General features: G+C 48.5%; 1 protein-coding gene across 1 annotated transcript; it reads left to right on the top strand.

Annotated features, from left to right (window-relative positions):
- The first annotated feature begins 15,797 nt into the window (after positions 1 to 15,797).
- On the top strand, positions 15,798 to 23,423 carry LOC132389588 (natural killer cells antigen CD94-like). Its single transcript, XM_059962071.1, has 6 exons — positions 15,798 to 15,910; positions 17,318 to 17,584; positions 19,166 to 19,308; positions 20,767 to 20,831; positions 22,590 to 22,747; positions 23,320 to 23,423. Exons 1-6 carry the CDS (start codon positions 15,808 to 15,810, stop codon positions 23,406 to 23,408), a joined length of 825 nt encoding a protein of 274 aa, XP_059818054.1. The 5' UTR covers positions 15,798 to 15,807; the 3' UTR covers positions 23,409 to 23,423.
- Positions 23,424 to 24,571: the final 1,148 nt, after the last annotated feature.

Raw genomic sequence — 24,571 nt, 5'->3', positions numbered from 1 at the left:
CTTAAATGAAAATACCGATCCTGCTTCTACCACTTCTACTGGAAGCTCGTTCCACTTAGGTAACATTATCGCAGCGGTAAGGTTTGCAATGAGAAGGGGAGAGTCGTGGTATAAACTAAAGTTCCAGAGGGATGTAAACAAGAACGCAATTACAGATAGTTGAGTGGTTGCTGCGACAAATGTTGTTAAGACCACTGACAAAGTGAGGAAGCAAAAGGTTGAGCCTGCTAGGACTCTGAGCTGCCTCCGTTTCAATTCAGGAAGTGCTGTGCGAAACACCGATGAGCTCAGGACACGTGTCAACGGTTGGAATTATGACATTGTAGAGACGCCGTTGCAGGGCGGGAAGGAGCGTCAGCTCAACATTCCCGGTTTCGGATGTATTAGTCGTGATGAAGCGGCAGGTATTCAAAGTTGATGGGCGCTTTTACTGGCCACATGGGATTCATTGACAAACTCAGATATAGAGGGGTTCATGTGCTTCTTCGATAGGGACGTTAATGTGCAGGGAGTGCAGGGAGATGGTTGTTGTGCAGTCAGAAGTGATTTACTCAATTGGTATATCACAACATTGTGGGCCGAAGTGTCTGTTCTGTTCGGTGATTTACGTTCACTGCTCTGCAGGAGGGGCAAAATGACAAATTTAAACTAATCGAGGTGACAGGTAAGGGGATGGGGTAGATCAAGGGCTTTGAGGATAGATTGCGAAACACAGAGAACAACCACTTCACAGACAGCATATGCAGTGAGCGAGCCACACAGCTATCACTGTGACACCTACACACCCCTCACCATGACATGGACAGAACACCGACCGGACGCTGAGCGACACCAAACCATGATAGCCACACGCTTCCCGCGTGATGCTGTGTAACAACGTTGGAACTGGAACTGGATGAACTCGGGATCATTCGGGAAGCTGAGGGGGTGACAGGAAGTACGTATAGTGAGGTATTTACACATACAGAGTGGGACAAAGGAAACTGTGAGAGACAGGAAGGTGAAAAGGGTTAAACTGCCACAGTCAATGCAGAGACCCCTTGTGGCCAACGCGCTCAATAACAAGTAGTCCACTCTGGATATTTCAGGATGGGAGGAGAGAGGTCCAAATGACTAAGTAGGGGAAAGTCTCACCGGTCAGGTCAAGATAGCAAGCATATGTAGGATATCACTAAGTACATTCACGCATTATGCACACACACACACACACACACACACACACACACACACACACACACACACACACACCTCATTTCTGCAGTTTGAGGCCCCTGGGCACACTAATAGCCACCGTAATCGACAATTGTTCACAACAGAGATTGTCTTCTGCTGAACGAACACAGGGAGGCAGCACAGACTCCTGCCTGGAGACAGCGCCTCAGCGCCCCCACCTTGCTTTGCTCCTTCATTTTGTCTTCCATGAGCAACTTTGTCAGTTTACACCTGAACTGGATCGGAACTAATATCCCAGCGGTAAGTTTTGCCATTAAAAGGGGAGAGTGGTGGTATAAACTAGAGTTGCAGTGAGATGTAAACAAGAACACCATTACATATAGTTGAATAGTTGTTGGGACGGATTTTGTTAAGTTTCCGAAACAGTCAAGAAGCTAAAAAGTTGTGCCTGCTTGGACCCATGTTCTGGGCTGCGCGCGTTTCCATGCAAGAATTATTTTAGGTAAGGCAGATGAGCTCAGGGCAGGGTTCAATGGCTGGAATTACGATATTGTAGACATCACTGAGACGCCGTTGCAGGGCGGGCAGGAGCGTCAGCTCAACATTCCCGGTTTCCGTTGTATTAGTCGTGATGAAGTGGGAAGTACTCAAGCTGGAGGGGCGGCTTCACTGGTCACATGGGATTCATTGACAAACTCAGAGAGAGAGGGGTTCATGTGCCTCTTTGACAGGGACGCTAATGGACAAGGAATGCAGGGAGATGGTTGTTGTGCAGTCGGTAGTGACATAGCTCAATTAGTATGTCACAACATTGTGGGCCGAAAGGTCTGTTCTGTTCGTTGATTTACGTCTGCCAGCCCACTTCACCCGACATCATTCTGCTCAAGAGTTGCAGTAAAGACGATGACTTATTTAATTTTTGTTGCATGCCCCGGATTAAATGAGGAAACATATATCTCCTCTGATATTACATCTTATTTCGCAAGGTGAACTTTGACACCTGTTTGAAAACTAAGTTTCAGACTAGATGGATACACACAGTGAGCATATTAAATAACTGATCAATTAATGCTGGGAGTGTTATGAACTCGAGGAAATTTACTTGACAGCGTTAATTGTGGGTAGCTTGGGTATGTGTGTCTGAAAAAACGGTGAGACAAGTTGTGTAAAAGAGGTATCTGAGAAAGTTCGAAGAAGTGTGAAGTCACCCAAGTGGCAGAGAAAGATTATAAAAGTAAACAGATGGTAGGGCTCATAAGGAATGTCTCATGGAACAGCAAGAATAATAGAAGAAACACGGTATGTACAAGAATCCATTTCTCTGTCTGAAATTTCTGCATTGTGCTATGTGTTCGGAAATGCATTGTGTTTTAGAAATGTTTCTTAATTTGTAAGTGTTGAAGATGGATGTTCTCGGTGGGATATAAATTTGCTTTAAGGAGGTTGTGTCCATTTAACGGCGAATCACTGAAAATGGATGAACAGTGTTTAAGCTATTTCATTAGCCAGGTGTATCTGCTAATGGGATCCGCCGCTCCAATCGTGGGCACCGGAGGCTCAACTCGTCCTGGAGAATAAACAGGGTCTTGATTAGCCAGGGCATCATAGGGTATGGGGAGAAGGCAGGGAAGATGGGGGATGACAGGACGAATTGGATCAGCCTACGATTGAAAGGCAGGGCGCGCTCGATGAGCCTAATGGCCTCCTCCTGTTGTTATATCCTATGGGCTGAAGAACAGTGAAGTTCGAAGTTGAAAACTGAAGTACAGGGAAAGAATATCACCTCATACATCTCTCAGATGCATTTTATTGCGGGCATACTCAGCAAGTCTGTAGAATAGTAACCAAACAGGATGACGGAAAAAAAACTTCGCGAATGCGTTCGACCAGAATGCAAATGGAAACAAACTGAGCAAATGGTAAAATAAATAAATACATAAATAATTCAATTAATCAATCAATCAATCAGTAAACTAATAAAAGGATAGATAGATAGATAGATAGATAGATAGATAGATAGATAGATAGATAGATAGATAGATAGATAGATAGATAGATAGATAGATAGATAGATAGATAGATAGATAGATAGATAGATAGATAGATAGATAGATAGATAGAACGTGAGATGAAGGATCCTTGAAAGCTCGTCGATAGGCAACGGGAAGATTTCAGTGATGGAACAGGTAAAGTTCAGTAAGGTTACATCTCTGATTCAAGAGCCTGATGGTTGAGAGGTCGTAACTGTTCCCGAAAGTGGTGTTGTGAGTCCACCTTCCGTCATGGTTGAGGAAAAATATCTGTTTCCGTACATGCTGGTGGGTCCTGAAGCTACTGTATATTCTTCTTGATTATTGAGGGCTAATAACTGTTCTTGAACCTGGTGGGAGCGGGCCGAGTATCCTGGACGTTCAACCTGATCGTAGTGGGGTAATAACTGTTGCTGACCCTGGTGGTGTGTGTCCTGAGGCTCCTGTACTTCCCTCCTAATGGTTGAAGGGTAGCAACTGTTCCTGAACCTGGTGGTGTGAGTCCTGAGGCTCCTGTATCTCCTCCCTGAGGTTTGAGGATTAATACCTGTCGCTGAACCTGGTGGAGAGCGACCTGACACTCGTATACCTTCCACCTGATGGCTGAAGGATAATAACTGTTGCTCAACCTGGTTGTGTCTGTCCTGAGGCTCCTTCCTGATGGTTGATGGGTAATACTGTTGCTGAACCTGATGGTGTGAGTCCAGAGGATTCTGTACCTTCTTCCTTATGTTTGAGGAGTAGTAATCTGGTGTAGAGCCAGATGAAGCTCCTGTACATTCTTCCGGATAGTAAAGGGGGAATAACTGTTCCTGAACCTCGTGGTTGGCGTCCTGAGGCCTCTACCCGATGGCTGAGTGGAGGTAACTGTTACTTAACGTGCTGGTGTGGGTCCCAAGCCTCTTGTGCATTCTTCATGATGGTTGAGGGTTAATAACCCGGCGGAGAGCGAGCCGAGAATTCAGTACCTTCTACCTGATTGTTGAGGAGTAATATCTGCTGCTGAACCTGGTGTCGTGTGTCCTGACGCTCCTGTAGCTCCTTTCCGTTAGTTGAGGGTTAGTAACAACTCCTGAAACTGGTGGTATGAGGTCTGATGCTCCTGGACGCCGTTCCTGCTGCTTGAGTGGAAATAATTATTCCGGAAACAGCTGTTGGTCCTGAGACTCCTGTAACTCCTTCCCGATGGCTGAGGAGCAAGCACCGTTCATGAGCATGGTGATGTGGGTTCTGTGGCACCTGCAGCCCCTTCCTGATGTTTGAGGGCTAAAGGCTGTTCCTCGACCTGGTGCTGTCGGCCATCAGGTTCCTGGACACCCTTCCTGCTGGTTGAGGGGCAATAAATGTTTTCGAACCCAGTGATGTGGGTCGTGAGGCTCCTGTACCTCCTTTTTGCTAGTGGAGGCTTAATAACATTCCATGAACACACTGGAGAGCGAGCTGAGGCTCCTGTACCTCATTCCTTATGGTTCAGGGGTAAAAACTGATCCTGCACCTGTTGGTGTTGGTCCTGATGCTCCTGTACCTCCCTACCGATGGTTGAGAGGGAATATCTGTTCCAGAACCTTGTTGCGAGAGGCCTGAGGCTCTTGTACCTCCTTCCTTCTGATTGAGCGTTAGAAACTGTTGCTGTGGAGTGCCTCAGGGATCTGTTCTGGACCCCATACTTCATGATTTATATAAATAACCTGGATGAGGAAGGGGAGGGATGTTTTAGTAAGTTTGCTGATGAACTATGACCTCCACATTATGACACAATAGGTAGAGACGTTGAGGATACTGTGGAGGGCTGTCAGATGTTATAGCGGGACATTGATTGGATGCAAAACTGGGCTGAGAATTAGAAGATGGTGTTTAACCCAGTTAAGTGTGAGATGGTTCAGTTTGGTAGGTTAAATAAATTGGCAGAATATAGTATTAACGGTAAGACTCTTGGCAGTGTGGAGGTTCCGAGGGATGTTAGGTTCCGAGTTCATAGGACGCCCAATGCAGCTGTGCCGTTGACAGTGCCGTATGTGGTATTAGCCTTCATCAATCGTGGAATTGAATGTAGGTGCCGAGAGATAATGTTGCAGCTATATCGGACGCTGGTCAGGCTCCACTTTGTGGACCGTGCTCAGTTCTGGTCGCCTCACTACAGCAACGACAATGAAATCATAGAAATGGTGCAGTGGAACTGATTTTAGGAGATGAGAGATTATGTTGCAGCACTGTGCTCAGTTCTGGTCACCGCAGGGAGGGTGTCGAAGCCACAGAAAGGGTGCAGAGGAGATTTACAAGGATTTAGCCTGAATTGGGCAGCATGCCTTATGAGTGCAGGGTGATTGAAATTGTCCTTTCCTCCTTGCAGTTGCGGAGGAGGAGTGACGGCCTGATAGAGGTGTACAAGATGATGAGAAACATTGATCGTGTGCATTGTCAGGGCTTGTTAACAGAAATCGTTGCTACAAGAGGAATCAGGTTTAAAGTGCAGAGGAGATGTCCGGGATAAGTTTGTTTCTCAGAGAGGGTTGATTGCTTCGAATGAGCTGCCGGGGAAGATGGTGGAGGCGGACCATCTAGTGTCTTTTCAGAGACGTTTGGATAGATACACGGAGCTTAGAAAGAGAGAGGGCTATAGGTAAGCCTAGTAACTAAAAGTACTAAATTTATAATTTATTCGGCACAACCTTGCGGGCCGAAGGGCCTGTATTGTGCTGTTGTTTTCTTTCTGTGTTTTCTGTGTTTTTCCATTCGATGAAACTATAACAAGGGGACAATGCCTGGAGTCTTACCATTATTACTATATTCTGCCATCATATTTGACCTAACTGAATGAACCACTTCACACTTTATCTGGTTTAAAATCAATCAGCCGCTTCTCAGCCCAATTTTGCATCCTATTAATATCACGCTGTAAGCACTGACAGCCCTCCATACTATCCACAACACCTCCAACCTTCATGTCATTAGCAAACATTCTAACCCTTCCCAGCACATCCTCATCCAGGTCATTTTTAATAGTGTAAACAACTTTCCTTCCTCTATCTTATCTATCACAATTTATTTTAACTGTTTCTGTTTATCTGGAACTAGAATGACAGAGGTGTATATGTAAGCTTAGTAGTTTCTGAGTTAGGAAAAAGATCGGCACAGCTTTTGAGCCGAAGGGCCTGTATTTTGCAGTAAGTTTTCTATGCTTCTATGTTTCTAAAGAATATTATAACCCAATTAGCATGACTTCCGTAGCAGGGAAGGTTTTGGAGTCTATTAATAAGGCTGAGGTTGTGAGGCCCTTGTTGACTCATGATAAAATTTGGCAAAGTCAGCTAAGTTTCTGTCATGGAATATAATGCTGACAAATCTGTTAGAGTTCTTGCGGAAGTAACCGGCAGGGCGGGCAAAGGGCAGGCAGTGGATGTCATTTACAGGATTTCAAGAAGGAATTTGGCAAAGTGCCGAAAAAGAGTCTACTTAACAAGATAAAATCCTGCGGCGTTACAGGAAAGACACTGGCATGGAGAGAGGAATGGCTGACAGGCAGGAGGCAGCACGTGGGAATAAAAGAGGCCTTCTCTGGTTTGCTGCCAGTGACTAGCGGTGTTACTCAGGGGACAGTGCTGGGACCGCTAACTCTCACATTATTTGTCAATGATTGAGTGGAATTGATGGCTTTGTGGCAAAATTTGCAGAAGAAACGAAAATAGGAGTAGGTGTCAATTTCATTATCCAAATAATAGAACAAAGTTCCTACCTAAGGGTCTCTTAAAAGACCCCATTGAATCCACCACGAACACCACAACAGAAAGTATATTCTCGCTCTGTGGCAACCCACACTCTCTGTGTGAAAATCGTTTCTCCGACACCCTCTTCTACCATCATCAAGGCATCTTAAAACTTTGACACGACCCCTCAAGAAAAGTATGCATTTAAGTGAGAAATAACGTGAAACAACAGGACGGTGTGAAGGGAGCTTTACTATGTGTCTAACCCCGGGAGTGTGTGATGGGACGGTGTGGTTGGAGATTCACTCTGTGTCTGACCCCGGGAATGTGTAACGGGAAGTTGTGGAGGGAGATTCACACTGTGTCTGACCCCGGGAGAATGTGATGGGACGGTTAGAAGGGAGCCTCCTTCTGTGTCTAACTCAGGGAGTGCGTGATGGGACGGTGAGGAGGGAGCTTCACTGTGTGTCTGACCTCGAGAGTGTGTGATGGCATCTTGTGGAGGGAGACTCACTCTGTGTCTGACATCGGGAGTGTGTGATGGGCCGGTATTGAGGGAGATTCACTCTGTCTCTGACCCCGGGAGAGTGTGATGTGCCGGTCTGGAGGGAGATTCACACAGTGTCTGACCCCGCGAGTGTGTGATGGGACGGTGTGGAGGGTGCCTCGCTCTGTGTCAGACCCCGGGATTGTCTGATGGGAATGTGTACAATGAGATTCACTCTGTGCCTGACCCCGGGTGTGTGTGATGGGACGGTTAGGAGGGACATTCACTCTGTGGCTGACCCCGGGAGTGTGTGATGGGACGGTGTGGAGGGAGATTCACTCTGTGTCTGACACCGGGAGTGTGTGATGGGACGGTTAGGAGGGTTATTCACTCTGTGGCTGACCCCGGGAGTGTGTGATGGGACGGTGTGGAGGGAGATTCACACTGTGTCTGACCCCGGGAGTGTGTGATGGGACGGTGTGGAGGGATATTCACTCTGTGGCTGACCCCGGGAGTGTGTGATGGGACGGTCAGGAGGGAGATTCACTCTGTGTCTGACCCCGGGAGTGTGTGATGGGACGGTGAGTGCGCCAAGTTACAGGAAGTGTGTAGAGATCTTTGGAGAGATACAGAAGGGTTTCACTGGGAAGCTGACTGGATAGAGCGAAAAAATCTATCAGTACAGGTTGGGACATTCTGCTTTCTTTTCTCTGGAGCGGAGCAGTCTGATGTTACCACAGACAGTTCATCACTCAACAGATTCACGCCCTGCACTGTAACTATGAAACTCTCCTCCCCGTATGCATAACACCCACCTTCTCCAGAATCCCTTCCAGAACCCGTCAGACACATCTTCTCCTACAATACTCCCCCTCGCCGTCACACACTGTCTCCAGTACACCACTCCCGTTTCCATCATCCATCTCTGCCTTACAAGCTGCATCGTCTCCCTGAGCCACTCACTCTCCTGCACACTTTGTCGTCTCCATCATCCCTAATGCCCTGTTCCTCCCCGTGGAACAGTCCGTCTGTTAATCGTTCTCCATCTACGTCGCTCCCTGCTCCCCACTCTGTGTCTCAGGAAATGGTGGGTTCTATGAGGTAGAGATGACGTCTGCCGTTACACCTCCCCCTTCCACTGGATATCTATCATTAGGATCTGAGCCCCTCCACAATTCTGTATGCACAAGGCGGTAATGTGATTCCACACCACTTGCATCAGTGCCTGCAATCTCAGCACCCTTTCCCTGGCCTCCTCTGTCCTCCCCTTCCTTCCTCTTTTCGCAGCACACCATCTGGTCACACGCACACACCATCACCGAGAGACACACACGACTCTAGACTACTGGAACGCCAAAATGCAGGGTATTGGTGAGTGGGGAGAACGGATGGGGGAGCGGGATGCCCACTTTTTATGACTCCAGTAGAATATGCTGCGATGTGCAGTGGTTATTCACATGTCTGAGCCCGGGAGTGTGATCGGATAATGTTTAGGGGGCTTCGCTGGTTGCCTGACCCTGGAAGTGTGTAACCGGACGGTGTGGAGGGAGCTTCACTCTGTGTTTGACCGCGAGGGTATGTGATGGGACGGTATGGAGGGAGCTGCAGTCTGTGTCAGATCCCGGGAATGTTCCCGGGACACTCGCTCTGCCTCTGACTCAGTTTCGTAGGTCAAAGAAATTCGGCGTTCAAACAGACTCCAATCTGAGTTGGAGAGCAAGACAATGGTAACTCACACGTTCTGCTGCAAAGGCAGCAAACTGGAAACCCTTTCTGTGGCCTCCACTCTCCTCCCCTTCCTTCCTCTGCCCTCAGCGCAGCCTTCCTTCTCTGTGATTCTTAAGTGGGTGAGTGAGCAGCACAATGTCCTGGTCCATATCGGTACCAATGAAATCAGGATGTATGGGAAGGTGGTTCAGCACAGTGACGTCAGGGATTTAGCTATTAAATTAAAGGACAGGACCACCACCGGCCCAGGGAGGCGAGACATAGGAACCATACACGTGTCCCAAGAGCTGGTATAGTAAGGATGGCTTCAAAATCTGGCATCGTTGTGTTTTTTTCCACGGAAGATGGGATTTGTACAGAAGAGATGGAGGACCGTTTACACCCAGTCTGAAGGGGAGCTGATATTTCAGCGGGAAGGTTTGCCAGAACAGTGCATGATGCTTTTGGGGAGAGTTGTTAAACTCAGGGGGATGGGATTCAGAGATCCAGCGCAGATAGCAGAGTCGTTATGGGGCCTGATGTTGTAAAGACCTCAGAAACCGGCTCCAATCAAAAGGCTGAGCATGTTGCGACTAGTGTCCTGAGCCGCGTATATGTGAATGCGAGAAGCTTTAAAGAAAGGCGGTTGTGAACAATGGATTATGATATTGTAGACATTTCAGAATCGCTTGCAGGAGGAGCAAGCATGACTGCACGACATTTCGGGTTTCCCAATGTTTAGACTTGAAACAGTGGAAGGACTCACTTTGAATTTTTTTCTTCTTCTTCTTGGAGTTAACAGAGGCAGGACTGCGCAGGCGTGAGACGACGGGCAGTGAAGCGGGGAAGACTTAGAAAAGGACAAAGCCTTCGACAGTGGGCAGCGTCGTTTGCGGGCCGTGGAGTGAGTTGGGTGTAGAGTGAAGGCCTAAGGGTTTGGCTCAACGGGCTTGGGCGGAATCGGGCGAGACAAGGTAGGTTTAGGTTTCAGTTTTTCATGATATTTGAGGGAAGTGGGAAGTATGAGTGTGAGGGCAGCTTGTTGTTCTCGGTGTCAGATGTGGGAGGTCCTGGAGTCTCCTAGCATCCCGGACGTCCACATCTGCGCCAGGTGCGCCGAGATGCAGCTCATACGGGACGGTGGTAGGAGTTGATAGAGAGGAGTTACAGGCAGATTCTCTCACCGGTGCCACTGGAGGTAGACAGTTGGGTCATGGTTAGGAGGGGGAAGGGGAAGACTCAGGTATAAAGAGTCCACCAGAGGCTGTATGCAGTATAGTTTTTTGTAGCAATATATGAAGGTACAACTAGAGAAGGGGCAATGTTGGATTTCCTGTTACGGAATAGGATAGTTCAGGTGATGGAGGTATGTGTTGGCGAACACTTCGCCAGGAAACGTCACAATATCATTAGTTTGAATATAATTCTAGAGAATGATAGGACGACCCAGGGTTGAGATTTCTGATTGGAGAAAGTTTTTCAGGAGATGGGAAAGGATTTAGAAGGAGTGGATTTGGACAATTTGTTTTATGGGGTAGTAGAGAAATGTTGGGCATTTAACGGTGAGATTTTGAGGGTATATAATCTTTACGTTCCTGTTTGGTTGAAAGGAAAGGATAAACGTTTGAGAGATTCATGGTTTTCAAGAGATATTGGAAACTTGGTTCAGAAACAGAGTGAGATCTACAATAATTATAGGCAACATGGAGTAAATGAGGTACTCAGGGAATACAAAGAATGTAGACAGACTCTTAAGGAAGACATTCGAACAACGAAAAAGGAGATACGAGGCTGTTTTGGCAAGTAAGGTGGAAATAAATCCAAAGGGTTTCAACAGTTATATTAATAGCAAAAGGATAGTGAGGGATAAAATTGGTCCCTTTGTGAATCATAGTGGACAGCTATGTGTGGAGCCAAAAGTGATGGGCGAGATTTTGTACAACCTCTTTTCATTGTTTAAAAAGAGTTCTAAGAGTAAACCTAGCAATTATCTGCCTGTATGTTTGACGTCCCATGTGGGTAAATTATTGAAAGTATTCTCAGAGATCGTATATATAATTTTCTGGATAGACTGGGTCTGATTCGGAGCAGTCAACATGGATTTGTGCGTGGAAGGTCATATTTAACAAATATTATAGATTTTTAAAAAAGAGGTAACTAGGAAAGTTGACGAGGGTAAAACAGTGGATGTTGTTTATATGGTCTTCAATGAGGACTTTGACAAGGATCCACACGAACGGTTAGTGTGGAAGGTTCAATCGTTAGTTATTAATATTGAAGTTGTAAAATGGATTCAACTGTGGCTGGATTGGGTATGCCAGAGAGTAGTGGTGGATAACTGTTTGTCAGGTTGGTGAACAATGACTAGTGGTGTGCCTCAGGGATCTGTATTGGGTCCAATGTTGTTTGTCATATACATTAATGCTCTGGATGTTGGTTTGCTAAATTGGGTTAGAAAGTATGCAGATGATACTAAGATAGGTGGCGCTGTGGATAATGAAGTAGGTTTTCAAAGAGACTTAGGCCAGTTAGAAGAGGAGGCTGAAAGATGGCAGATAGAGTTTCAAGCTGATAGGTGTGAGGAGCAACATTTTGGTGGGACTAATCAAAATAGGACATACATGGTAAATGGTAGGGCATTGAGGAATGAAGTAGACCAGAGTGATCTAGGAATAATTGTGCATAGTTCCCTGAAGGTGGAATCTCATGTGGATAGTCTGATGAAGAAAACTTTTGGCATGCTGGCCATTATAAATCAGAGCATTGAGTTGGGATGAAATGTTAAAATAGTTTAAAACATTGGTGAGGCCAAATTTAGAGCATTGAGTACAGGTCTGGTCACGGAAATATAGGAATGATGCCAGCAACTAACAGAGAGTACAGCGGAGATTTACTATAATGTTATCTGGGTCTTAGCACCTAAGTTACAGAGAAATGTTGAACAAGTTAGGTCTTTATTATCAAGAGATTGAGGGGGGACGAGAGAAACTTAAAATTATGAGGGTTATAGATAGAGTTGACGTGGACAGGCTTTTTCCATTGAGAGTAGGGAAGATTAATACAAGAGGACATGAGTTGAGAGTTACGGGGCAAAAATTCATGGGTAACACGAGGGGGATCTTCTTTACTCAGGGAGTGGTAGCTGTGTGGAACGAGCTTCCAGTAGAAGCAGTAGAGGCAGTTTCGATTTTGTCATTAAAAAAATGGATAGGAATATGGACAGGAAAGGAATGGGGGGTTGTGGGCTGAGTGCAGGTTGGTGGGACTAGGTGAGCGTAAGGGTTTGGTACGGACTATAAGGGCCGAGATGGCCTATTTCCGTGCTGTCATTGTTATATGGTTATATATAGAGATGGTTCTCTGACATAAGGAATTAATAGAGGGATGTTGATTTTGCTTTACCGAGAAATTGTCACCGCAGTGTACATTCAGAACAGACAAGTCAACTCGTCTAAGTGAGGCTTTGTGGGTGGAAATGTGGAATAAATATGTCCGGCCATATTCATGTTATAGACCGGATAACAGTCCGCTGGATTCGGATAAACAAACCTGTAGAGAGATGACAGACGGTCGCAGGAAACATATGATCGTGATTATCAGTACGTTGAAGTCCCAACGAAAGAGAGAGAGCAATACTTGATCTCCTACTACGGAATGAGACAAGTCAGGTCTCAGAGGCTCGTGCAGGGACACTCTTTGTATCTCGTGATTTGTAATCCCATTGGTTTCAGGGTAGATATGAAAAGGATAGGACCGGTTCCCGGGTTTCAGTTCTAAACTGGCGACAGGCTAATATTGCTGGGAATAGAAAGGATCTGCTGCATGTGGGTTTGGACAAGCTGTGTTCTGGCAATGGTGTATTTGGTAATTTGGAGCCCAGGCCCTGTTTAAACTCAGTGTAGAAGGGAGCGGAGTATAATGAGAATAGTGGGAAGTGTTGAAGGAGAGAGGGATTTGGTGTACAATCGGTGTCGGGGGTACACACACTGTGAACAGGACAGGGCGCAACCGCCTCAACGGCGCCTTACGGTGACACTAACGCACTTCTCGCTGTGCTCGACGCTTTCTTCATCGTGATAATGATACACGGACACGTCCTGCGACGTAATAATTACACACTCCTCCCCACCTCCATTATCAACTTCCCCTCAAAAACACCTCGGATCTCCGTGACACAGGTCCTCCTCTGTGCACCTCCATGTCTCCAACACGCCCTAAATCCACTGCGCTCTTCCGCATCTCCGTGACCAACTCCATCCCCTAGATACCTCCACATTTACAGCTCACACCTGTCCCTTCCCATTGGTTCCTACTCTCGGTTCTGAGTCGGCTCTGTGGCTCAATTGATTCCAGGGAGTGGAGCTTCACAAATCATCTGAATCTAAAAGCGTGAAATGAGAAGGTGTGGATTGAGCTTCTCTTTATGGCTGAACCCTGACAATGCGTGACGCGACTGTGTAGAGGGAGTTTCACTCGATGTCTAACTCCCGTTATGTGCGATGAGACAGTAGGCAGCTTCATTTCTTCTCTGACTCCGGGAGTGAGCTTTGGGACGGGGAAGAGCGGGCTTCTCTCTGTGTCTGACCCCGGGAGTGAGTGACAGGACAATTTAGAAGGAGCGGCACTCCATGCCTGATCAGGGAATTGTGAGGTGGATCGTTGTGTAGGGAGCCTCTCTCGGTGTCTGACTCCGGGAGGGTAGATAGGATTGTATGGAGTTACCCTCTGAGTACCCCTTTGAGTCAGAAAGACACATGGTTTTGGCGTCTCCAAGCAGGGATCAGGAGCCAGGTAAATGTCACACACACGGGTGGACGAGTGCACATTAAAAAACAGCGATTCGCGGTAAGACCAGTGAGGGAAGTCTCAACGGTCAGGTCTCTGGCGCTGAGCATGGTTCTCTGAGTCAGAATGGAAGCAGGGTGGGGAGGATGAGGCGATCCGTAATGAAGGGGGCTTCGGATATTTGTTTCTTTGGGATTCTTTCCAAAGAAGGTGAAACCGGTACAGAAGAGATGGGTTCAATCCAATAGAAGTTGCATCGCAATTGAAAAATGCATGAACGCCCATGAATACAGCCAAACGAGTCTGCCTTACCGAAGGACAAAGGTGCCAAACACAAAAGCAAAGGTCACGCACGGCACAAAACACAGTTAACATGTAGAAGATCGAAAGACAGCAAGTGGATGTAGAATATCAGTAAAATACATTCATGCGATAGGTATGTATTTCATATATTATTTCATATGTATCTCAGGCTGAGGGGAGAGTTGATGCAGGTCTCTATCATGAGGAGAGACAGAGAAAGACCAGGCAACTGGGGCATTGCTCCCCCAGAGAGAAATCTCTAATATCACGGAGTGGAAGGGGAGAGGGTGTATCTATTCAGAAGAGATGCAGAGCAAGGTTTTGTTTACACAGGGAGCGTCAGTGACTGGAATGTGCCTCCAGGTGTGATGGTGGAGGCAAATAGATAAATTCGTTTAATTGGCTCATTGACAAACACGTGGATGTGCAGGTTTTGGAGGGAGAATAGCATTGTGTAGGCAAGAAGAATTTAGGCATGAAGTATAACTGGTACAGCACATATTCCGGGCCGAATGGTCTGTTCTGTTCTGTGATTTACGCTCACTGCTCTGCATGAGCAAAAGTGAGTGAATTGAACTCAAAGGGTGAGAGGAGCAGTGGGGGGCGGGTAGATCAAGGAATATTACGATGGATTGACAAAGACAAGGAACGATTTTTCCACAGACGACATGGGCAGTGAGCGGCCCACAAGGAGAGACCGATCAGACCCAAGCATATGGCTAATCTGCGTCTTAACAGCGACCCTCATTATCACGGGTATCTGCTGGAGGATTCATGGTGAGTTTCAATTCGGTCGCAACGACCAAACCGCAGAGAATAAAAATGGCCACTGTAACAGCGACACATTCCCAACATTTCCCGGAAGCACCCTTCACAGTGATGTCAACACACACCTCACTGTGGCACTGGCGGGTCTCTCTGAATGACTACGACTCAGGCCTCACCGTGTCACCGACACAACCCCCAACAACACATCCCTCAACATTTTACCGATATATCCCTCAACCTGATGCCAACAACACAACCTAACGGAAGTACGATTCAACGTAACGCTGATACGCCTCCCGACGTGGTGCTGAAGCGTCCCTCACTGTGACGCAGACACGTTCATCACTTTGAAACCGACTCATCTCTTCTCAGGACAGCAAAAGCCACTCTACCGAAACACCGATTTAACCCTCATCGTCACAAAGACACAACACTCACCGTGACATCGACATTTTTCCTAATGTCACACCGATTCACCAAACACTATGACACAGTCGCGTCTCTCACTGCAACACCGTGAAACCCGGCACTGTGACCCCGACATATGTCTCAGCGTGACTTAGAGATACACCGCGATGTGACCCGTTACACCTCTCACATGGACCCTGAAACACCAATCACAATGTAGTGTGACGCTGACTCACGTGTCACTGCAAACGCAATACATCCTTCACCATCTCTCTCAGTATCACAGATTCGTCAGTCAGAGATCACCTCCGACCGAAACTGCAAGGAGTTAAACTCAACCCTTCAATCCAAGATAACGGAGAATTCCCACCTGGATCTCTCCCAGAGAACCTGTCTCAAGAATCTCTCTGCGCTCAACTCAAATCTGTCCGAACTTAAACGAATGAACAGCGATCTCCGTCACCAGTTCACTGAGATGGAAACGAAGTACAGATCTGTCAACGAAACCAAGGCTCAAATCTGTGAATTGTTGACCAGCAGAAGAGGTGAGGCATCATCCCTCTCTTTCACCCGCTCCTCATCACAGGGCAGGCATGGAGAGAGGAAGCGGCACTCTGTGCTTGTCATCGGGAGTGTGTGAAGAGATGGTATGGAGGGAGATTCACTCTGTGTTTGACCCAGTGAGTGTGTAATGAGGCTGCGTGGTGGTAGTTTCACACTATCACCGGATCCAGTAGAGTGTGATGGGACGTGTGGAGGTGAAACATTTTTCCTAATGTCACACCAATTCACCAAACTCTATGACACCGACGAGTCTCTTCCTGCAACACCGTCAATCCTTGCACTGTGACCCCGATATATCTCTCAGCGGGGCATAGAGATACACCGCAATGTGACCCGGTACACCTCTCACATGGACCCAGAAACACATATCACAATGACATTTACACGTCTTTCACTGAAGCACCGATTCGCTGTGACGGGAAACAACTATCACTGCGATAGTGACGCAACCCCCATCGTGAGAACAACAAAAACCTCGCTCGTAACCTAATATATTCTCTCAGACACGTAGCTCACGGTGGTGCCAACGGCCCTCGCAGTGCCACCGCACCCTTCATCGTGACCCTGACGCACCACTCTCCGTGACCCGCTCAGTAGCTTGACGCTGACGCTGACGCACTATAAACGCCAAACACCCTTCACCATCTCAGATCACCTCTGACCGAAGCTACAAACTCCTTTGGGAAGAAAATCAGGAGATGAACCGGACCCAACGCCATTGTCGACTATCAGTCCACGAGTTAAAATCAAATCTAAATTAACTTTGAGGCAATTGCAAACACCTCACCCTGACATAGGCAAGACCCTTACCGTGATACCGACTCATAAATTCCCAATGACACTGATTTAGTCCTCTCAATCACAATGACACACACCTCAACGTGACAATCGGACACACACCGTGGACATGACATGCCTCTCACGGTGACACAGACACACTCATCACAATGAGACCAGCGCCCACACATTACACCGATACTCCACACACCGTGACACTGCCAGACACCTCACTCCAGCATTTCCCTCACTCTGACATCTTCCTCGCCTTGTCATCGACATACACTTCATTGTGACCCGGTACCCCTCTCGCATGGGCACAGAAACTCCTATCACAGTGACACAGACACGTTCCTCACAGCAACTCGGACAGGGAATCGATTATCACTACGATACTGACACAGACCCACTGTAACAACAAGACAACCTTCACCAGGACATTGATAACCCCTCGGGTGGCGCCGACGCCTCTCACTGTTCCACCAGCACATCCTTCACTGTGACACCGTTCACCGTGACACTGACACCACACTCTCTGTGACCCGCTCCTCAGTGTGACGCTGAGTCACGTGTGACTATAAACTCTAAACATCCTTCACCATCTCTCTCAGTACCACAGATTCGTCAGTCAGAGATCACCACCGACCAAAACTGCAATGAGTTAAACTCAACCCTTCAATCCAAGATATCGGAAATTTCCCACTTGGATTTCACCCAGAGAATGTGTCTCAACAATCTCTCTGCGCTCAACTTTAATCTCTCCGATCTTAAACGAAGGCACAGCGATCTCGGTCACCAGTTCACTGAGATGGAAACGAAGTACAGATCTGTCAACGAAACCAAGGCTCAAATCTGTGAATTGTTGACCAGCAGAAAAGGTGAGGCACGATCCCCCTCTTTCACCCGCGCGCTCCTCATCACAGGGCAGGCATGGAGAGAGGAAGCGTCACTCTGTACTTGGCATTGGCAGTGTGTGAAATGATGGTATGGAAGGTTATTCACTCTGTGTTTGACCCAGTGAGTACGTGATGGGGCTGTGTGTAGTAAGTTTCACTCTATCACTGAATCCACGAGAGTGTGATGGGACGTTGTGGAGGTGGATTCATTCTGTGTCTGACCACGGGATTGTGAGACGTAACATTACAGATTCACTCTATGACTTACTCCGGGAATGTCTGATGGGACAGTGTGGATCCATCTTCACTGTGTCTGACAGCGGGATTGTGTGATGGGACACTGCCCAGAGAGATTCACCCCATGTCTGACCCCTGAAGTGTGTTATGGCAACGTGGAGAGAGAGCTTCAAACTGAAGCTGGGAGAGCGTGACAAAACAGTGCAGAGGGGGCTTCACTCTGTGTCTGAATCCGGGAGTGAGTAATTGGACGGTGTAAAGGGAACTTCACTGTGTGTGTTACCCAGGGAGTGAGTGAGGGGCGATGTGGAGGGAGACTCACTCTGTACCTGATCCCAGGAGTGTGCGATGAGACTGCACTGTTTGAAAAGAGTGACAGGGAGAATCTGACCCCGGAAATGTGTGACGGGACGGTGTGCAGGAATTTTAACTACAGGTTTGAACGCTGGAGGGTGTGATGAAGCCACGGAGGGAGAGATCCACTCCGTGTCTGACCCAGGCAGTGCGTGACGAGATTTATTAAAGGGAGAAAAACTGTGTGTCTCACTGCCGGAGTGTGTGATGGGTCAGTGGGGACGGGAGCTTCACCACACTTCTGACACCTGAAGCGTATAAAATGGGTGTGCAGGGAGCTTCTCCCCACGTCAGAAGCCTGAAGTGTGTGATGGGTCCGTGGAGAGAGAGATTCAGTCTGCGTCTGACGGTGTTAATGTGTGATCAGAAGGTGTCTTAAATCGGTGTCTCACCCCGTGTGTATATGATGGGACTCTGTGTTTGACACAGTTACCTGTGATGAGAAGCTATTGCGGGATGGGAGGGTGGGTGAGTGCCTTTGGTGGGGGCGGGGGGCGTTATGTGTTTGTCTGACACCGGGAACGGTGACGCGTGCCTGGTTGGTGTTCCGCTCTGTGTCAGATAACTCCGTGACAGGACGGTGCGGAGGGACTGCCTGTCGTTTTCTGACCCCTTGTGTTGTGTGATGTCACCGGCTAGAAGGAGTATCATACTGTGCCTGACAACGGGAGTGTGCTGCGGGATGAAGCAGAGAGTGATTCATTTTCGATCTTATCACGGACGGGAGTATTGGGGTATTCTGGAGGGAGTTCCATTCTGTGTTTGTCCGCTCCGGCAGTGTGTGATGGGACGGTCTGGAGAGAGTTTCACTCTGTATCTGACCCCAGGTGTCTGTGATGGGAAGGACTGAAAGCAGCGACACCTGCTGTCTGAATCCTGGATGGGAAGTTGTGGAGGGAGGTTGAACTTTTGCAATGGCTGTTAGGGAGGAAGATACAGTTCTTTTATTTATTTTTTGTTACTGTTTTGCAGAGCAGACATGTCCTCCGAACTGGATCGAAAACGAGAATCGGTGTTATTTCATATCTTCCTTGGAGAAGCCTTATAATGGAGCGAGGGAACACTGTTCGAACCTTGATGCAAGGCTCCTCGAAATAAATTCACCCGAGGAAGAGGTAACTGTCTCCCGAATAGATCGAATTATTCCACACCGCCCCATAGCAGACTCCAGGGGTTAGACACAGTGAATCTCCCTCCACACCGTCCCATCTCACACTCCCGCGGTCAGACACAGAGTGAATCTCACTCCACACCGTCCCATCTCACACTCCCGCGGTCAGACACAGAGTGAATCTCACTCCACATCGTCCCATCACACACTCCCGGGTTCAGACACAGAGTGAATCTCCCTCCACACCGTCCCATCACAGACTCCCGGGTTCAGACACAGAGTGAATCTCTCGACACAGCGTCCCATCACACACTCCCAGGGTTAGAAACAGAGTGAATCTCCCCCACACCGTCACATCAGACACTCAGGGGGTCAGAGACAGAGTGTTTCTCCCTCCACACCGTCCCATCTCACACTCCCGGGGTCAGACACAGAGTGAATCTCACTCCACACCGTCCCATCACAGACTCCCGGGTTCAGACTCAGAGTGCATCTCCCCACACAGCGTCCCATCACACACTCCCGGGGTTAGAAACAGAGTGTATCTCCCTCCACACCATTACATCAGACACTCAGGGGGTCATACACAGAGAGCATCTCCCTCCACAGCGTCCCAGCATACACACCCGAGGTGATACACAGAGTGAAGCTCCCTACACACCGTCCAATCCCACGCTTCTGGGGTTAGACACAGAGTCAATCTCCCTCTACAGCGTCCCATCTCACACTGCCGGGGTCAGACAAAGAGTGAATTTCCCTCTACAGCGTCCCATCACACACTCCCGGGGTCAGACATAGAGTGAATTTCCCTCCACACCGTCACATCTCAGAATTCATCTGTGTCCCATCTCTTCAAGTTTCTCGTGGTCAGACTTGGAGACAGGTTCGACCAGTATGCCTTTGAGGGTCGTGGGATGATATTGCCTCCGGCCCGGTCAAACTGAGAAATCACGTTTGTGTGGATGTGTTGCCCGGTTACAAATCAATCCCATGAAATAACGAGCAGTTCACCATTTGCAATTAAACGACTGGGCTTTATGATTCTTCATTTGACTACAGGGTCAGTGCAGAAAACAAAGGGAAATTGGACTCATTTTAACGAAACAGTCCAATGCGCTCCTGGGAGCTCACTGTTTTCCCGTCCGTCCGTTCTCCATCGATTTCCCCCGGGCGTGGTCGACTCTCGACCCCATTCCAAGTCCGCTCTGGCCTGCAGTCTACGATTACCCCGTTCTGACATCTTCTTTCTCCATCTTCCGCCAAACAAAAGCCCGCAAATCCCTCGCTCTCGGGCTCACAGGAATGAAAACACCTCCAGTCATGGGACACCGCACATTCCAAACCCCCGTTATCTCTCGTCATAACACAAAATCACTGCTGCTACAGAGAAACCATTACATTAGCAGTGAAACATTTCCCAGGACGTTGCATGCACATTAATCGAAGGGATTTAATTTCACAGGATTTTGTGTCCATCTCTATCGTCACTCGATTCAGAACTTACTGGATTGGAAAATGCAGAGACGGGTGAGGTTTGGACTGTTACAGGTCCGTGGTGTGGGAGCGGCACGAGGCCGTGGGGAGTGATTAGGGGTGGGATTTACCTTTGGAAACTGACAGAGGGCCGCGGACAAAGACTGGAACAGTGGGTCTAGCTTGTTGAAGGATGCAGGGTTGTCGGGATTGATTTGGGAACTGCCCCGCGGTATCATGGGATTAGTTCAGAGGCTGAGTAGGGGCTGTGGAGAGACCGCGGTATCATGAGATTAGTTCAGAGGCTGAATAGGGGCTGTGGGGAGAGCACGGTATCATGAGGTAAGTACAGAGGCGACATGCTGCTGTGGGGAGAGCGCGGTATCATGGGATTAGTTCAGAGGCTGATCTGGGACTGTGGGGAGAGTGCGGTATGAGATTAGTTTAGAGGCTGACTAGGGGCTGTGGGGAGAGCGCGGTATCATGAGATTAGGTTAGAGGCTGACTAGGGGCTGTGGGGAGAGTGTGGTATCATGGGATTAGTTCGGAAGCTGACTAGGGGCTGTGGGGAGTGCGCTGTATCATGAGATTAGATCAGAGGCTGACGAGGGTCTGTGCGGAGTGTGCGGTATCATGAGATTAATTTTGTGGCTGACAAAAGGCTGTGGGGAGAGCGCGGTATCATGGGAGTAGTTCAGAGGCTGACAAGTGGCTGTGGGGAGAGCGCGGTATCATGAGATTAGTTCAGAGACTGACTAGGGACTGTGGGGAGAGTACGGTACCATGGGATTATTTCAGAGGCTGACTAGGGGCTGTGGGCAGAGAACTGTATCATGAGGTTAGTTCAGAGGCTGACTCGGGGCTGTGGGGAGAGCGCGGTATCATGGGAGTAGTTCAGAGGCTGACTAGGGGCTGTGGGGAGAGCGCGGTATCATGAGACTAGTTCAGAGGCTGACTAGGGGCTGTGGGGAGAGCGCGGTATCATGGGAGTAGTTCAGAGGCTGATCTGGGACTGTGGGGAGAGTGCGGTATGAGATTAGTTTAGAGGCTGACTAGGGACTGTGGGGAGAGTGTGGTATCATGGGATTAGTTCGGAAGCTGACTAGGGGCTGTGGGGAGTGCGCTGTATCATGAGATTAGATCAGAGGCTGACGAGGGTCCGTGCGGAGTGTGCGGTATCATGAGATTAATTTTGTGGCTGACAAAAGGCTGTGGGGAGAGCGCGGTATCATGGGAGTAGTTCAGAGGCTGACAAGTGGCTGTGGGGAGAGCGCGGTATCATGAGATTAGTTCAGAGACTGACTAGGGACTGTGGGGAGAGTACGGTCCCATGGGATTATTTCAGAGGCTGACTAGGGGCTGTGGGCAGAGAACTGTATCATGAGGTTAGTTCAGAGGCTGACTCGGGGCTGTGGGGAGAGCGCGGTATCATGGGAGTAGTTCAGAGGCTGACTAGGGGCTGTGGGGAGAGCGCGGTATCATGAGACTAGTTCAGAGGCTGACTAGGGGCTGTGGGGAGAGCGCGGTATCATGGGAGTAGTTCAGAGGATGACTAGGGGCTGTGGGGAGAGCGCGGTATCATGAGATTAGTTCAGAGGCTGACCGAAGTCTGTGGGGAGAGCACGGTATCATGAGATTAGTTCAGAGGCTGACAGAAGTCTGTGGGGAGAGCGCGGTATCATGGGATTAGATCAGAGGCTGACAGAAGTCTGTGGGGAGAGCTCAGATTCGTGGGATTGGTTTGGCGACGGTCTCCGGTTACTTGCTGGAACTGTTTTTCTGTTTCTGAAATTGTCTACCTCTCTTTGATAGGACTGTGTCCCCTGATCTTCTGTACAAGATGTTCTTTAAATGGCACACCTGCAGAGAATGCAACTTGCATTCACAGAGCTACAGTTGTAACAGTACATACAGATTCATCTGTAAAAAGTCGGCACGTTTATACCAGGATATTCCTGAAGAGATCAAAGGTCTCTGTCAACAGACTGTCGGGCCGATTTGAATCAAGTGACTACATCCCACTTCTCCCCATTCAATCTACTGCACTGTTACTCACACATCCTTTCATCCCCTCACACCCTCTCCTCCGCTGCTCAGACTCCTCCAATACTCGCAACCCCGTTCTCTCACGCCACTCTTCCTCTCTCCTTTGGTCCACACCTCCCCTCTCTGCCCCACTCTTCCCATCCCCCCATTTACCCCCACTTTCCGCTCCTTTTCTCAATTCCCCCTTCTTCTCCCTAATTCATTCCCTTTGAACACGTCCCTTTCCCCTCAGACCCCATTATCTGCCTCTCCTCTCTCCGTTCTCTTCACACATTCTTTCTCAATTCTGAGGACTCTGCCTCTCAATTCCCCAACCTAGGGGAAAAGACACTGCGCATTCACCCTACCTGTGCTTCTCCAGGCTTCCTAGCCACGCTCCAAGGAACAAAGCCCATCCTTCTTGCCTTCTCTCCATAATCCAGATCCTGTAGTCCCGGCAGCATCCTCGTTCATCTCCCCCTGCACTCTTCCCACATCCGTGTCATCTTTCGTACAGGAGGCAGACCAGAACTGAACACCGCCCTCCAAGCGGGGTCTCACCGACGTCATGTACAACTTCAACGTGACGTCAGCACGCTGCAATGATGTAAAATTAACGCGAATTGGGAAAACTAATAAATACTGCAATGAAGGTGAATACCGAGGGAGTGTTTCAGTGTTCAGGGAGCGTTTGCAATCTGATGGCGGAGGGGCAGCAACTGCTTGTAAATTGCTGAGTTTTCAGGCTCCTGTACCACCTCCCGATGGTACCGATGAGCATAGAGCATTTCTCGGCGGGAGGGGGTCCTCGCTGATGGATGCGGTCTTCTCGAGGCATTCCTGCTTGAACATGTCCTCGATGGAGGGGCGGGTTGTGCCCGTGATGGGGTTGGCTGAGCCTGGAACCTTCTGCAGCCTCTGGCGACCCTCTGCGTTGCAGCCTCCACACCAGGCGGCGATGCGACAAGTCAGAGCGCTCCCCACAGTAGATCCCGAGAAATTCGCGAGTCTTGAATGACAGACCACATCCCCTCAAACCCCTAACCTTGCAATCCCCTCTGTCCCGAGAGAGATATGGATGGTGGAGAAGGCAAGGGCCGAGTAGAGTCTAGAATACACTCCAGTTCGGACTCGAAATAAACAAGACCACAGTGATGAAATCCAAAGATAAAATCACAAACAGTTGTCATAGAAACGGATCTCCTACGGTTTTGCACTGAGTGATCGGCGCGAGCCCGTCACCGGCAGACATTCCATGAAGGAATGTTGACAGGCAATAACTGGCAGTCTGAATCATAAAGGGAAGGTAACAGCTGACCACACTCGGGGGAATGGAGGTTCCGAATCCAAGATGCCTGCCGATGAAGATACTTCCTTCGCGGTTACATGCCCAGTGCAGATCATCCGAGATGTTGAAACACAGTAACACAGGATCTTGAAATCCGATCATAGGATAGAGAGGCAGAATTAAACTATTTGGCCTATTGGGTCATAAAATCTTTATGTTACGTCTAAACGTGGAATGTGCAATTTATAGCAATTTCTAAGAAACATTAAGTACAACAGGACTGTCAATATAACTTAGAAATTCAGTTGTATCAGCGTGAATGAATCAGTCTGACGGCCTGACGGAAGGCGCTGAGACGGATCATGTTGGTCCTGTGTTTTTTTGCTGTGCTACACGATCTCAGATGTTAGCAGCTGGAACGGTTGGTTGCTGGGGCGACTCGGGATTCCGAAAATCCTTCACGCCCCTTTTACACACCTCT

The sequence above is a fragment of the Hypanus sabinus genome, unplaced genomic scaffold, assembly GCF_030144855.1.
Source record: "Hypanus sabinus isolate sHypSab1 unplaced genomic scaffold, sHypSab1.hap1 scaffold_607, whole genome shotgun sequence".
In the NCBI taxonomy this organism is placed as follows: domain Eukaryota; kingdom Metazoa; phylum Chordata; class Chondrichthyes; order Myliobatiformes; family Dasyatidae; genus Hypanus; species Hypanus sabinus.
This window is presented reverse-complemented; position numbering and strand designations above follow the sequence as displayed.

Excerpts from the sequence above, each read along its gene's own strand:
- LOC132389588 (XM_059962071.1), top strand. The coding sequence starts at position 15,808 with ATGAACAGCGATCTCCGTCACCAGTTCACTGAGATGGAAACGAAGTAC. Across the intron at positions 17,585-19,165 it reads ATTGTTGACCAGCAGAAAAG|AGCAGACATGTCCTCCGAAC; the intron begins GTGAGGCACGAT and ends ACTGTTTTGCAG. Across the intron at positions 20,832-22,589 it reads ATTGGAAAATGCAGAGACGG|GACTGTGTCCCCTGATCTTC; the intron begins GTGAGGTTTGGA and ends TCTCTTTGATAG.